Below are 15,054 nucleotides of genomic sequence, written 5' to 3' on the forward strand. Positions count from 1 at the left end.
TGCTGCTGTTCAGAGAGCAAAGATACTTAATGCATGTCTAATGATGTAGAAAAGATGGGAAAAGTGGGTACCTAATTACTGCAAGGAAAAGAAAGGAATGGCCCACCCAATTATTGGTTGAATTTAGTGTTTCAATCCTTTCACAATAGCCTTAGAATTGTCAAATGTGGTAACGAGAAAGACAACATCAATTCATCAGCCAGTTCATGCAAAGAACAATTCCTTTTCTTGGTGTTTTTTCTGCCTTTCAGAATTTCTAAAGAACTGCAATAATACAAATAGCTGCTCCTTTAAGGAAACAAATCAGAATTGATTTTGTGGTGCTTCACATGAAGCAAAGAATCAAGATAAATACAGTGTTCAGGTTCTGAGACCCTTAGTGATATTACACACCACTTTCTAGGGACTCTCCAGCTAATAAATGCAAACTCACATGAGAACTGAAATACTATTCAATACAAGTAAGGATGGCCAGAATCCAGCACCTTGTTTATTCATCCATTTGCCTTTCATATATAGCAGAGCTGTGCTGGAAATTTTAACTGCAAAATGTGCTCTGCAGAACTGTTCTAGATTTCTGTGGGCATGCAGACACTTCACCAAATATTTACATCAGCCTGCCAGACAAATTTTTCAAATGAAAATTTCATTCCATACGTGCAGTATAGCTTCTGACATTTAAATGCAGGTTTACTTACACATCCTCACAGAATACAATCGTGCAATACTGATTGTATTATGAAGAAGCAAATGACCAGTTGTGCCACATTTATGACTAACTTAAAGTAGACTTTGTAACATCTAGGAACTACCAATGTGTTGTAAGAGTGAGACCATTCACTGCTAATCTCCATTCTTTTATCTGGGTCAATAGACATTTTGAATAATGGAGGATCTTGCCAAAATGTTATAACAGCAGTTTTATTAAAGCTTCAATCACTAGACACATACTGGATAGACTCATTTGTTACTAAAACTAAAAATTAACCACATTACACTACTTAGCTTTTTAATTACCTCCTTTCATCATCACTGTACTCAGTTTACTTTTCACATTCACTGATGTGCAATGAGAACACCACCATACCAAAGTAAGCAAAATATTTTTGCATGACAGTGGGCCCACTAGAGTTCTGATTTCAATATAGAGACCAAAATCTCTTTATCTGTAACCTGCAGAAATAGTATGACATTTTGATTCATGAATAAAATACATATGTTAAAAATGTATCATAGTACTTTAAAATAATGCCTTCAGTTCCTGACACAAGACAAATCAGTTCCTTAACATGAATTATCATGCATAACTTCAGGCAGTTATAAAAAAACTGATTTCAAACATTCAGTAATAAAAAATTACAACACTTCTGATGTCATCAATAGTGACTCTGCTGTATGATCTGAAAGGAAATCAAATTATTACTATCATTATTATTTCTATTCCTTTTCTCTCTTTGTTTCCCCTCACAAAATGACAATGGCCTTGAAGTCAAATTAAACATCTGTTTGCAAAATAAACCAGAGTGCTACTGACAGCTGCTGCCTAATGGCAAATGTCCTACAGCTGTCGGGCTCCTAAATTAACAATGATTTTCATTACAAACAGCAAACAACAAGCAAATTATGGAGCTGATATTTTTCTCCATCCCACTATATGAAATTTATGAAAATGCAGGCTCTACTAGAGACTCAGCCAGAAAGAAATCTGTGTACTGTTTTATTTCCTCCCTTGCAGGGAGCAAAATTCAGACAAAATCAGATTTCAGTGTAAGATACTTCATAGAACTTCCCTCCTGACATGTCTTAAATCCTTTTTTGCATTTTCCTCTAGGATATGTAAATAGAATTAATAATGCATTGAGGATTTATCTTTCTCTGATGCAAATTTTGTCAATAAGGAAAACTATTGAAAAAAACATTTCCTTGATTTTTCCTACATCTACTTAGATTTGTAAATCAAATCTTTGTAGATTTGCACACAGGTGCATCAAACCAGCAGACTTTTTCAAAACTTTACTTAAAATGCTTACATATTAATTACATCAGAAGTAGATGGCAGGATTTTTTAGACAGCAATGTTCTTATTTTTAAAGTAGAAGAGGTGGGCAGGGGAAGCTCAATCACAGTACACCCTACAATCATACAGTAAAGTCAGGCAGGAGGGCTTTGGTAGCTCATTAAAGACCCTCTGACATCACTTTTTATGGTTTCCTTATTTATGTTCAAGCTTGGGATTGGGAAGTAGGAACATTAGAGAGCACTATGCCTCATTTCCTATTTCACATGACTTTTTTTAGTGCATGATTGAAACCCACAAGTATCCTTAGAACAGTGTTGGGAATCTGGAAAGACCAAGAAACTCGGCATGGATAATGGTTGGGAAATAAAAATGGAAGTTTAGAATGCCTCATCTGGTTTTGTAAAATGCCAAATAAGGATACAGGTGAATTCTGACCAATTCTGTGCTTGTGTCCACTGTTAACCTTAATATATAATTTTTTTAAGGATTTTCCCATAAGTCTGGAGAAAACACAATGGTGATCAAAAAGGTAACTGATATCATTATCTTGCCATAAGGTATGTTGAACTTTTGTAATGCCTGAATTCCTACCCCACTGCACATCAGTGCACAATCTTTTTATTTTTTACAAAACAGCTAGTTTTAAAAAAAGACATTTGTGAAAAAAAATATAATGATATGGACCAATGAAAGTAACTGCACGTTCCTTCATTTTACCACAAAATGTGCTATAACACTGATTTTTTTTTTTTAATATGAAATTACTGCAGGCATTTTCAAGGTAGAGTGTAAAAAAATTTTAAAATACTATCTTTCATAATAAAGCCATAACTACATTCCCCCTGTTGCTAGAGAAAGACCACCACCCTTCTCCTTACTCTGTTTCTCTCATTGTTCTTCTATTGCTTTGCTCTCCTCAAGGAATAAACCCATCCTTGAGTAGCAAAACCGTTAAGCTCTTTTGCAACACTACATCTTTACAAACAAAACAGCATACGAATGAATCTAACTAGATTATAGAGGGTTACTTTATTAATTGCACCATAAAAAAAGAAAGGTTATCTAGAAGAACACAAAATTACAAGAAAATCCATTTATAACGCTTTCCAAATTCACGTGCTCCCACTGTGAAGTTAAAGAAATGATATTAAACCTGTGACAAAATGAAAGTGAAATGGCGTTTGGTTTTAAATGTAGATGTGTCAGTAGATCCAGGGGGCTGCTACCATACATATCGAGATAAAACATGCATTTTTACACCCAATATTAGAGCTAATATAAATATAGAAGCTATACAGAAATGCAGGTTACTCTTTCTTCCTAACACAAGTAAACTCTCTAGGTGTTTCACCTATAAAATAAAATACAGGGTTCTAAGTTAGTTTCATTGAAAAGTTTAAACTTTTGTCCTATTTGTTTAAAAAAACAATAAAATTTCTGGATGAAGAAAATATTTACTTTATTTTTAAGGACAGCATGACAGCAATACAAGCTTTTCTATCCTGCACTGGTTTATAGAAGAGTCACTGACATCTAGCTGCTCCTGAGAAAACAGAGGCATTGAAAAAGGAGTTGAGCTGTACATAAGAACTCAGCGTAAGAGGACAAGAATGGGCCCAAATCAATTCATTCCCAATCTATGTCCCTAGCCATTCAAAGCTGGGCACATTTCTGTTACATCTCCTAAAAGTGAAGAATGGGGCAAAATGAAGGCACATCACCAGGATTGCATATGCAAAATCACACATTTTCTATCTATCAGAGGTTGCATTTGTTCTCTGGACTGTTAGGATGCACAGAGATATCTTAGTTTGCTATCTTAATTGTGTAGAAATACACGAAATGTCTACACAAAATATTCTATTCAAGCTATGAAATATTAAGCCATACTGCTATTACCTGTATCAAAAATGAAGTTCAGAAGCTATTGCTGCTGTTATGTGGTATTTAACTGGAAGATAAAGACTTACCTTTTTTTAAAAACTATTAGTACAGAATTTTTTATAACTTCTCTGCACACAGAAGACTCATTGTGTCTACTAGGAAAAAGAATAAAGTTATTTATAATATGAGAACTGTTATCTTCTATCACTCCAGAAACAGATTGCTATAGAGAGCTCTTGCTAGCCAAGGAAGGCAGGTTGATCTCTCTTTTTTCTTGGCTGTTATATTTACTTTTAATGAAAAGCTGTCCATAAATGCTTTACAACAGTGCTCAATTGCTCCACTGTTAGTATTCTAATAAACAGTCAGGTAAAACTGTTGACATGAAGTGTCTGGACAATCTGAGAGGATGAATGGAAAAGACTGAATAACAAATTTAATATCTGATTCAAACAAGCTGGGCTTCTCTGTTGTTAGTTTTTACACTTGGAAAATTTAGAGGCATAATTTTATAGTGAATTTCTTGCAGCTCATCATGAGCCAGTTGTACTCATCTGCTTCAAAATAAAGAGTGTGAGTTTTCAATAAGTGTAAATCCATGAATCTCCCTCAAGTACAACCCATAAATATTCAGGAATCCTAAAAGAACATGTGAGGTCATAATTTCACATCTTTTGTAGCAAATAGGGTGCTTGATTTAAAGAATACATTCCATATAAAGCATTTACATAAACACCCAATTAAGTATATGGAGAAAGAATTGAGCTATATTTTAATCGGGCAAGTATCCCAAAAATCGAGAAAAATTCTATGTATAGAGGTAAGTAGAGCCAAGCAAAGAAACGGAAACATTTTAGCAGTGAAAACGTAAGAGAGGAGCAAAGAATCCACTTAGAGCACTTCACCAGCTTAGTCTAGTAACCTAAATAAATTAAAACCATGTCCAACTTCTCCTCCCTCTGCCAGCTCATTGATACTGATGAGGGATTTAGGACAGGCATGAAAAGTAGCAAACAAATTTTTCAGCTGTAACTGTACATAATTCTTTGTTCTTTATTGTTTTTTAAGTTCAACTCTGTCATCATCTATCGGATGTTGCTTTTATATGACTGCAGCTTCCACCCACGTAAAGGAGTCTGGCAACTGGAACTTCTTTCTGTTAGCGGCAAATTTATGCAATATTGGTTTTGTGAGAATCATAATAACAACACTTTTAGCAAGAGAGATTCATTCTGAAATACATTTTTACTCTGAGCACCTCAGTTTGGCATTCCTCATCAACACTCCTCCTAATGCAGTGTTAATGACTTGGTCACATACTAATTTACACACCACAGAGCAGCTGCTCTTGTGGATTCTGGGCCTTGTTTTCCAGGTGCCTCGTGCTCCGTTTCTGGCCCAGGGGTCTCACCATGAGTTTCGAGTGCAGAGAAGAAATTTGGCTGCACACCAAGACATTTTCAGCATGCGTATGTAGTTGTGAACTCCTGAGGTTTTATGACATTTGGTTCTTCTTTTAGTCTCTCCAACACATTTCAGCACAGTGTTTACCAGGAGTGACAGGCCAAGTGACCTGAACGAACAGAATGCTTGAAGTTACAAGAAATCCAAAGGTTCAAAAAGCTCTAGCTGGAGTTCATTTGCCCTCAGAGCTTTGAAGCTTGAGTGGAAGAGGATGGTCAGAACCCACATGGAGGTTGGAAACTGAGTGTTATATCCAAGGCCTAGACCCATGGAATAGAACTGAAGTTGTCCTCACAGATATGACAGCTTTGCTCCAGCAGCACAACTATCTAAAAGATTTTGCCAAAACATGCTTGATATACACTAAATATGCCGTAGTTTTTATTTAGAAGGCTGCAATTCTTTAAAATTCCTCTGCTCTCTGATTACATGCAAACAGGACCCAGCATAATTAAAATCATGAAGATAATTACATATTCAGGCAAACAAGAAGCTCCACACTTTTCCTCAGAAACTATAAAACATTTCCCTAGAGATGACTCAGAACACATTTCCAGAAACAAACAGCAGAGACAGTATGATGAATACAGTGCATTTCTGCAAGTACTAATGGTAATGAACAGTATTTACAGATACCAGATTTTAATTTGTCGGTTGTTTAAGCACGATATGTATAGCAGAAATGAATAACTTGTCTGCAGGAACTTTTGCTACATTTACCATACAAGTCACATGAGCTGTCTGAGAATTCAATTATTTCATGAGCCAATCACAAACTGTGGTTTCTTCTCCAAATGGTAAATTGAATATAACTTATTTGCGTGTGGCCATCATTTACTGCATTTAACAATTAATCTCAGCCTTAGTGAAAATCAGCAAATGCTAAAGGAGGAAAAGATAATTACCATCTCACATAGACTCTTCATGAGATCTACACCAGCTGACAGATTTACTCAATTTGGATACTAACAAGATTCTCTCTATCATGAAATTTTAATATGTGACAAGCTAAAAACTTGACAAAATTTTCTTCACTCTTGTATTCTATTACAGAATTGTAAAGGACTTGCAGAAAACTGTTTGCTCTGTATTTCCCACCAGTTACATGTGTCAGACCTTAACCCACCTGTTTATCACACTAAACTGAGACACTGTCTCGAGGAATACAACAAACCAGGTGATTCTAGAAATCTGGGGCTCAAAGCAACCTAAAAGAGGTGATTTTCCATCACTGCTACGAAGCTTTCAATAAACATTTATTGTCCTTTTTTTGGTCAACGGGGCAAATCACTATTTGAAACCCATACTTCAGACTTGCCTTGTTTAACAAGATAAATCTCCATTACTTGGAGGTTTTTTTATAGAATTAAGCACAGCCTCTGAATATTAGCTGTCAGATAAAAAAAATGCACATGTACTGTTCTACTTTTCATAAAAAGGAGAATATGCTAAACCAAGCATGAAAGTGCATACGCAGAAAAAAGGTGTTCCTTAAAAGTTAAAACAGTTTTCACTCACTTCAACAAAATATTAAAACAGATTGACCAAGACAGGGTTCAAACCCCTGAAAATTTCTCTACTTCCATGTGATGATACCAATACCACCAGGCTCTGCCACTGCTCTATTGCCTATTGTAATTATTTTCTGTATAAATCGTACATCACAAAAATAAAGTTTTCTCAAGAAAGTTTTAACAGTGGGTTTTCAAAGATCCAAGAAAGCAAATGCATTCTGAAGAGCTCAGAAACCTAGTAAGTAGAGTTTAAAACAGAAACTTTTATCAGAACATGAAGGAATGACCTGGCCCTCCCATCCTGACACATGATACGTTGGTGTGCGATCAATCACAGGAAACAAGGGAAAGAAAACAGGGAGAGAAAGAGGTTGCACTGTGAACATGGAAACAAATAGACTGTGCACAGCATGACAGCTGAGAAGGTCCAAATAGACAAACAGGAAAGAGGGCTTAAAGCTTGAAGGTCTCCCAAGCAGTGTGTAAAATAAAAGTCTTTTATCTTGTGTCTTCAGTGAGACTCAAGCACAGGCCTAAGTGTGTGGATAAATGGAGCCTCAGCTATTGTTTGCATCCCAGAAGCATATTTAGTGCTGGCAGTTTCAGCAGAGTCCAGGAGGATTCAAATCTTTTGGGTATTTCACTGTCATCTCTTGTTGGGAATGAAGAAAATGCATGAATTATTCTCAACAAAACCACTGCAGTACAACATCACATGTTAATCCATTTTCTTCTTTTTTCTTCTCACAATTCTAAGTCTTCACACAGAAAAAGATGTTTTAGAAAGCAAGGTGGTGACAGTAAGTCAAATTCAAACATGTTTATTCCCTAAACTTTGTATTTTGCAGCCACCCAGAAAGCTAGCATTACACACACGTGTGCACATGCCAAATGATTTAGGATCCCTTACTGAAACCTACAACTACAGATTCCCATTTGTGTGTGTCATTTTGTGCTTGTCACAGCCACACTGATCACATGCTCCATGCCTAGAAAGCACTGGGAAGGCTACTACCCAAATCTGAGCAAGTGTTTCCACCAAAGCTACCAGATTTCACAAAATGCAGAAAAACAGCTGTTCCCAAATCTCACAACTAGCCCAGGAAAAGCTTCCTGGGAGATTCTATACTTAGTTATACCACAAGAAAAACAAACAAACAAACAAACAAACAAATGAAACAAAACAAAACCAAAAAAACAAAAAACAAAAAACCCAAACCAAAAACAACAACAACAACAACAAAAAACCACAAAACAAAAACCTCCAAAAAACCACAACAACCCAGCTTTATTTGGCACTTAAACTGTAATAATTTTTTATGGGTCAGTTATGTCTAAATTGTGACCACATTTAACTTTTCTATATATTGAAGTCAGTAGATCAGGGCATAGTGAAAAAGTATATCCTTGTGATCCAGAACAGGCTCCAAAATGCTGCCATTCTGTTTTGGAAATTCTAAAACAAAGTTATCATAGCAAGGATTGAAACAGATATGTACTGATAATTAAAAAGAATATCTGCAGTCCCATCACACACAGAAGAAAGAAAAATACACCGAGTTTGTTTCCTCTGAAGTTCAAGGTTTTGGAATTTTTCCATGATGAATTTGGACTTAACTCTTTAAAACAACACCTGCTTTTAGACTTTTGCTTATATCATCTAGAATAATTAAGAAATAATTATTTCCAATGCTAATGTACCAATAATTATTTCCAAATTTTTTCCAGCATTTCCATGCTATTCTATGGGAGCTGACCATAAAGAAGGTTTATGAAGAAGGCTGACTACAAACTCTAATTCAGATGCCATCAAATCTTTACATACAAAAGAGAAAATGTAAATGTTGCTAATGCCCAAACCCCATCAGTGATTGCTATGTATGGGGCCATGGAGGACAAACAAATGCCACATTATAATGTTAATTTCTGGCATCAGCAACTCTTAATATTGGTCATTCTTTCTTTGAACAGTCCTGGGCATGGAGCTGTTACCTTCTGAGGTCAACAGAGCAATCATTGGGAGGAAGCTTGTATTTCCCATATAATTTTCTCTGAAAGGTACTTAACAACTTCCTTTCATTTTCCAGCAGCACATACACACCAAAGACACCCACGACACCCTGTAAATAGGTGGTCATAACACCAAAATTTTCATTTTCCTGGAACCTACATTTCCAAGCTGCTCTTTTATTTTCCCAAATGGATTATGAGAACTGGTACCAGTCAGCTAATGCAGCTCTTTACTGGCACTTCAGTGTGCCGTTGGCACTACTGATGTATATCCAGCAGCCTGAGAAGGTTGTAAGGCAGTGCTTCACTCTGTGCACTCTTTGAGGCAGTGACAATTTCATACTTTCATGTGCAGAGAACTGCAGTTCTGACTGTTACATTTTGTAGCCTCTCTTGACTTTTCTGCAAGAATTCAAATACTTCACAGAAAAAAACAGTATTGAACATCCAGCATGACCTGACTGGCAGCGAGGAGAGAGAAGAAACACTTATCAAGATCCTGCAGTTGGTGGTACTTCACTGCATTCCTTCTCTGACAAGACCCAGGCAGGTCCCTGAGCTGACTTCAGCCACAGATTTTTGAGTTTCACGGAGGAAAGTATAGCTCTTAGTTAATATTTTTTTGATAATGGCAATTCTATTTAGGACAATAGTGAAGAAAAAATAAATCCATCAACTTGTGTTGTTGAATATCATTACTGGATTAAAGTTTAAATCTTGTCTCTTTAAAAAGCCATATAAAGCATCATCACCTTATTATTAATTTACTTAAATAGCAAGTGCCTCAAGCAATATTGGTTATGCAGCTACGAGGGGGTCAGTCCTGGGGGGAAGACCAAGGAGCTTTACTGATAAAAAGCTCTGCAACACTCAAGGAATCTTCTGGATTGCCAAATGAACTCTCGAAAAATTCCATCTCTAAACATAACAGAACTTCTAACAGGTTTTATTGCAGCCTGAGGTACACTTGTCTGTAGTGAGCTTAAGAAAAGACTGTAAGTGTATTCTTGAGCTGCTTTAGTACACATTAAAGCAGGTGGTTCTTAAAATTATTACACTAAAACTGAGAAGCAGCAAGTAGAAGCACACTGCCAAAGATTTGAGACTGTTCCACAGCTAGAGTGGGGACTAGATCACCCTCACAGATGTGGAAGAGGGGAGTGTCTGTCTCATGCCCATCAACAAGAGGAGAAGTGAAGCACAGGGTGAGAGGAAAGCAGCCACAGGCCATTTTTGCTGGTGGCAATTTCACAGCCTGTCCAGAAATCAACTGCAATTTTAATAACATATTTTCCTGAATTGGTCTGAAGTATCTTCTGCACGACCTTTGTGATAGTGTTCCTTTAAAAGCCTAAAAGTCACTATCCCCTGCACTGAAAAGTCTCTTTGAAACACTTTGGTCTGCTGCAGGGCATATTTTAGCAATTTTTAAGGCTTCTCCCAGACATGGATTCAAGGCAAGCAAAGAAATTCCAATTGTCCATGAATATTTGGCCAATCTGTCCAATTAAATACAGCAAAGTCTTAAGAGACACGAAAACGTTTCTCTGGCTCTCTTTAGTTCTACAGACCAATGAGTGACCCTAAAGCAAAGTGCACCCTAAAGCAAAGTGCACCTTCCTCTACTGCTTGAAAAGCATGGTAACACACGAGACTGTGTAATAATAGTAAAATATCAGTAAATGATCACCGGCTCTAAAATTAAAGCATTCACCTCTAAAAAAATAGATCTGGTTTTACTGATAAAGGTCCATTTAGACAACAATGACTCTACAGAACATTCCTATTATTCATCTCACCTAAGAGCCTATTTTTTACCCACCAGACGGATGCAATTTTGATCCCAAAAATTAAGAATTTTTAGATTTTTTATGTGAAATGAAAGGCTAACAAGTTCAATTAGGTTTACTGACTTGATGCTTATTGAAGGCTTGGAGTTACTTTTGAATATTCAGGCTTTAAATTGCTAACATTTCACTGTGCAAGTAGAACTAAACTTGGTCAACTGTGTCCAAGGAGAAAAAAGAATTAAGAACTCCATTGGTTCCAATAAATATTAGACTCATCAACTGAGCTTTACTTTAATATGTGTTAAAATACTTACTTGAGAATCACACAGCCTGTCCCGGTGGGAGGAGCTGTCCAAAACACCTGGATGCGTGTCCTCCTTCTAGGTGTGCTCTCAGTCACAGCAACGGGACAATTGCTCATGAACTGTGTTTCTTCTTCATCTATGATCTAGGGAAATGGAACGAGAAAAATGGGAAAAGATAAGGATGTGCATGGCCAATGTCTCTCGAGTGTGTTTTATCAGTTCGTGTTTTCTTTGAGTGGAATATTTATAATTCTCTCTGCTTAGCTCAGCACTACTTCAGTGAATTTATTTATAACATGCAGATTGCTCACTGAATTGAAAACAAAAAGCTCAAGAAATAAAGACAGAAGAATAAGTCAGTTCTAGGTAAAGATAATTCAGACCTTTCAGAGCATCGCTGCAAATAACCTTTTTTGTGGATCCTGATTACTCGAGCTTCCTGTAAATATTAATGAACTGAAAATAATAAAAAATTTGTAATTTCAGATAATTGAGAATCCATTATTTAGTCCAAAACACAGACATTTTTGCTTTATTGATTGATTGATGGTTAACTGAAAAGTCTAAGTGGTACAAGTCAAAAACCAGAGAGGTTGATTTGGAACTGGTGTTCTAAGGATTTTACTCAAAGGTGTCATGTCAAAGTAGCTTTCTCACTGCATATGTGTTTCAGGGATTGTACTCTAAGCCTTCTATTCATCAGATCTCAAAGAAATTTCATCAGAAACTGTTAAGTTTTATCTGGAAACAGGCAATGCTCTGATATTGCAAAATTTCTCTTCAGAATGCTCAGTGGTCCTGTTTCATTTGATGAAGCCACAATTCACACAACATTGGGTCAAAATTCAGGCAATGAATTACAAACCTCACCATTTTGAGGAAGAAGCTGTATTTATCAATTTATAGCCAGATTCAGCTCTGAAAGGGCTTCTTCAGAATCCTGCTTCTATCAACACACAGAGAAACACACACACATTTACCGAATAAAAATATTAAAAAAATAAAATCTTCCGGCAGTAAACATAAGTTTAAACAAGTATTTTGACAAAAAAATACTTCTTTGCATTCTAAAAAAAGGGTGGCAATACCTTTAATTGGGCCAGATCTGCTTTAGTGAGCAGGCATCCTCGTAATCTCACCCAAGGATACCGCCGGCATTCCCAAACATTTTTAGCCAAGCCAACAAACATTTCTGTATTTCCATGGTAGAATGAAGTGGCACTGGCCCAGAGGAGTGCTGAGAAACTCTATTTAGCTGGTCAATAGGGCAGTGGGTAATGAGTTTTAAATTTAAAGCTATTAATATGCTTCAAGTTTTTTAACGCTTCGTAGAATCTGTGTAACCAAACACAGTGTGCACATTTGCTGGGTTTTAATTAACGGGAAGCAGTGGGAAGCGTGGGATCTGGTGGAGGCTTAAGCTGACTGCAGAGTTTCTACTTCTGCTGGATACAGTGTAATGCATGTAAGTTGAGCACCAAGAAATCCCTGATCTACAATTCTGTTTCAGCCACCAACTGTACTTATTCCGTCTGCCTTATTCCTGCAAGAGTAAAATAAAGACATAAAGCTGCCTACTTATCTCTCAGAAAGGTTGTCTCAATTATTTCAGGACCACGTCAATTGACCTTTTATCCATATCTCACACTAATTCATTCTCAATCAGAACCCAATTTTGGTGGGAGCTCTGAGAGAAGAATGAGTGATTTTCTACCATCTCATACACAATAAAATACTATCACACGTTATACAAAAGCATGATAATTCCCATTGAAAAGGCTCTTAGGAGATCATCAGAAAGCTCTTAAAAAGGACAGCTTTTCTAAAAAAATGGAAATGATACAAATTACTGTACAAATTACACTGGTTCCCTTGTCAGATGCAAGGTGCTGCTGCACTATAACTCAGACTCTTGGATAAAAACTAAGAATATGTTCAATTCAGGTCAAGATTATATGATTACATGTAAGTATGAAGAGGATTGATCAGATACAAGCTATTCCACAATGACCAATGAAACTTTTTCCCAATCTAGTTTAGCTCTTGCCTGGCAGACACTCCATCAATGGATGTGTCTTGAGAAGCCCAGCTGAAATGAACTGGCGCTCTCCAAGTATAAAATCGCTATTTTCAGTTAACAAAAACTTAGCTGCTATCACATCTCTAAAGATCATTCATCCAGCAGTCATCATTGCGGGCCTACCCAAGTGCATTTGCACATTAAGTAAATTCTTACCTCCAGGTGAACCCATCCTGCTTTTTCCACCAATGGTGAATGGAATCACAAGGAACACCAAAACCAAATGCAACAACGTAAGAAAGGAGTTGTGAGCAGCTGAGAGTAGTTATTACAAGCCGAATTTATGACTTGACTGCAAAAGCAGAACCTGAAATATGTGTTTGAATTCTAGATAGTCATTATGTTGAAGCACATCCTTGTTCCAGTTGCAGCAAATGAACATGGAAATGTTTTTTTCTCCTATTGCCTACTTAATTCCTGCAAATTAGCAAGTAAAGAGTTCTCTCAAGGAACACAGATGCCTATAATAAACTAATTTGAAAGTTCTGGTTGCTTTTTAGAACATAATCCTGGAAGAACAGGAAGTGGCTGAGCCTCAAGGCTACATCATGATTTCCTGCATCACTAACCATCAAAGCAGAAGAGTTATGCAATGAGTGTCTACTGGAAAATACTGAACATAAAATCATAAGGTCTTCCAAAAAGCATTCCTTTGAAGGAAAATTGGACAGAAGCTTTCTCAGTAAAGACTCCTAATGTGGACAGAATACAGTACAGAACTTCTAAATGAGTTGGGAAGGCTCAAATGCCAGTTGATTTGAGATGATTAAAGAAAGTCATCTTACGATATTTAATAAACCCCAAAATTTTCCAGATTCTGGGATTTCAGATAAACCATCTCAAGCTTCTTTCCATATCCATGGAGGTCCAATACTTTAAAAAAAGTTTCTTAAGAGTGATAAGAAGGGAAGCCTGATTTATACACCAGGATTACAAATGACATGATATTTTAGGGCAGAGGATGATACTATTACACTCCCATGAAACACAGGAGAAAAGCAAAAGTATCCTGGCCAACTTTGGGGGAAAAAAGAGACACGTAATACAATCCTGATTTTTTTTCTGGACTCAAGTCAGACCACATAGGCGTGAAGGAAAGATTTGGCAGGGGAAAGGCACGCAGATTAAAACGTAGCATTTGCAAAATTATAGCTTCTAAACCCCAGGTTATCTGTAATGGGAAGCCTTACATTTTCAGGAATGGGCCAGCAAATTAACCACGCTGGACAAAAATCCTAAAACCAAAAAATAAACACTTGGCCAAAAAATCTGAATCCTCAGAGGAACAGATTTCTGCATGACTTATCCTTTCAAATCCACAAATGCAATGACATTAGATTTTAATATTCGAGTAAGGTTTTGGTGTGAGGTCTTTTTCCCCTTTATGATTGTGGTATTATTGGACCAATTTATTCCTTCAGGGAAACGAGTGTAAATCCTGAACAAGATTCCTGGATTTAACTGGGATTTAAACTAGTGTCACAACAAGTAGAATTTAGCTGAACTTGGGTAAATCCACATACATGAAAGCACAGATATTACAAGGGAAAGTTTACCAGCTCCAGGCTCGGTCTTACATTCTTTGCATATTCCAAACACTGATGAGGTTGAGGACAAATTTTGGGTGTTCCTGAAAAGCAGGACTGAATAACTGCTTAGTTTTTAAAGAAAAGGAACAACTGGTTTTCTCAGAACTGGAATACTTCATGCTGAGTGACAGAGCTTGCTGTTTCTGGTTTCTATAAACTGTTAGTCAAATAAACCAGGCAGTTACACTATCCATAAATTTATATCAGCACTGAAAAAAAGTTTTAAAAAATTTCTAAATACCATACATCACAAAGGAAGGGATTAGTACTGAGTAGAAAAGGAGATGAAGTTACATAAACCCTCTATTGGCTTGTGTCCACTTCCTTAGTTGAAACCAGTGGCTAGGACCTTCAGCACCACTTCTTGTTCTGTGGACACATCATCACTTTCCACCCAC

General features: G+C 36.7%; 1 protein-coding gene across 1 annotated transcript in view; it reads right to left on the bottom strand.

Moving 5' to 3' along the window:
* Positions 1–15,054, bottom strand: part of SPON1 (spondin 1) — a 175,505-nt gene that overhangs the window by 130,239 nt on the left and 30,212 nt on the right. The window contains exon 3 of the mRNA XM_042035479.1: positions 10,997–11,130. Coding sequence (XP_041891413.1) covers positions 10,997–11,130 — 134 coding nt within the window. The remainder of the gene's footprint in view (positions 1–10,996; positions 11,131–15,054) is intronic.

The sequence above is a fragment of the Corvus kubaryi genome, unplaced genomic scaffold (genome assembly GCF_017639235.1).
Source record: "Corvus kubaryi isolate FWS band 111438036 unplaced genomic scaffold, C.kubaryi_AGA036_p1.0 37384, whole genome shotgun sequence".
Classification (NCBI taxonomy): domain Eukaryota; kingdom Metazoa; phylum Chordata; class Aves; order Passeriformes; family Corvidae; genus Corvus; species Corvus kubaryi.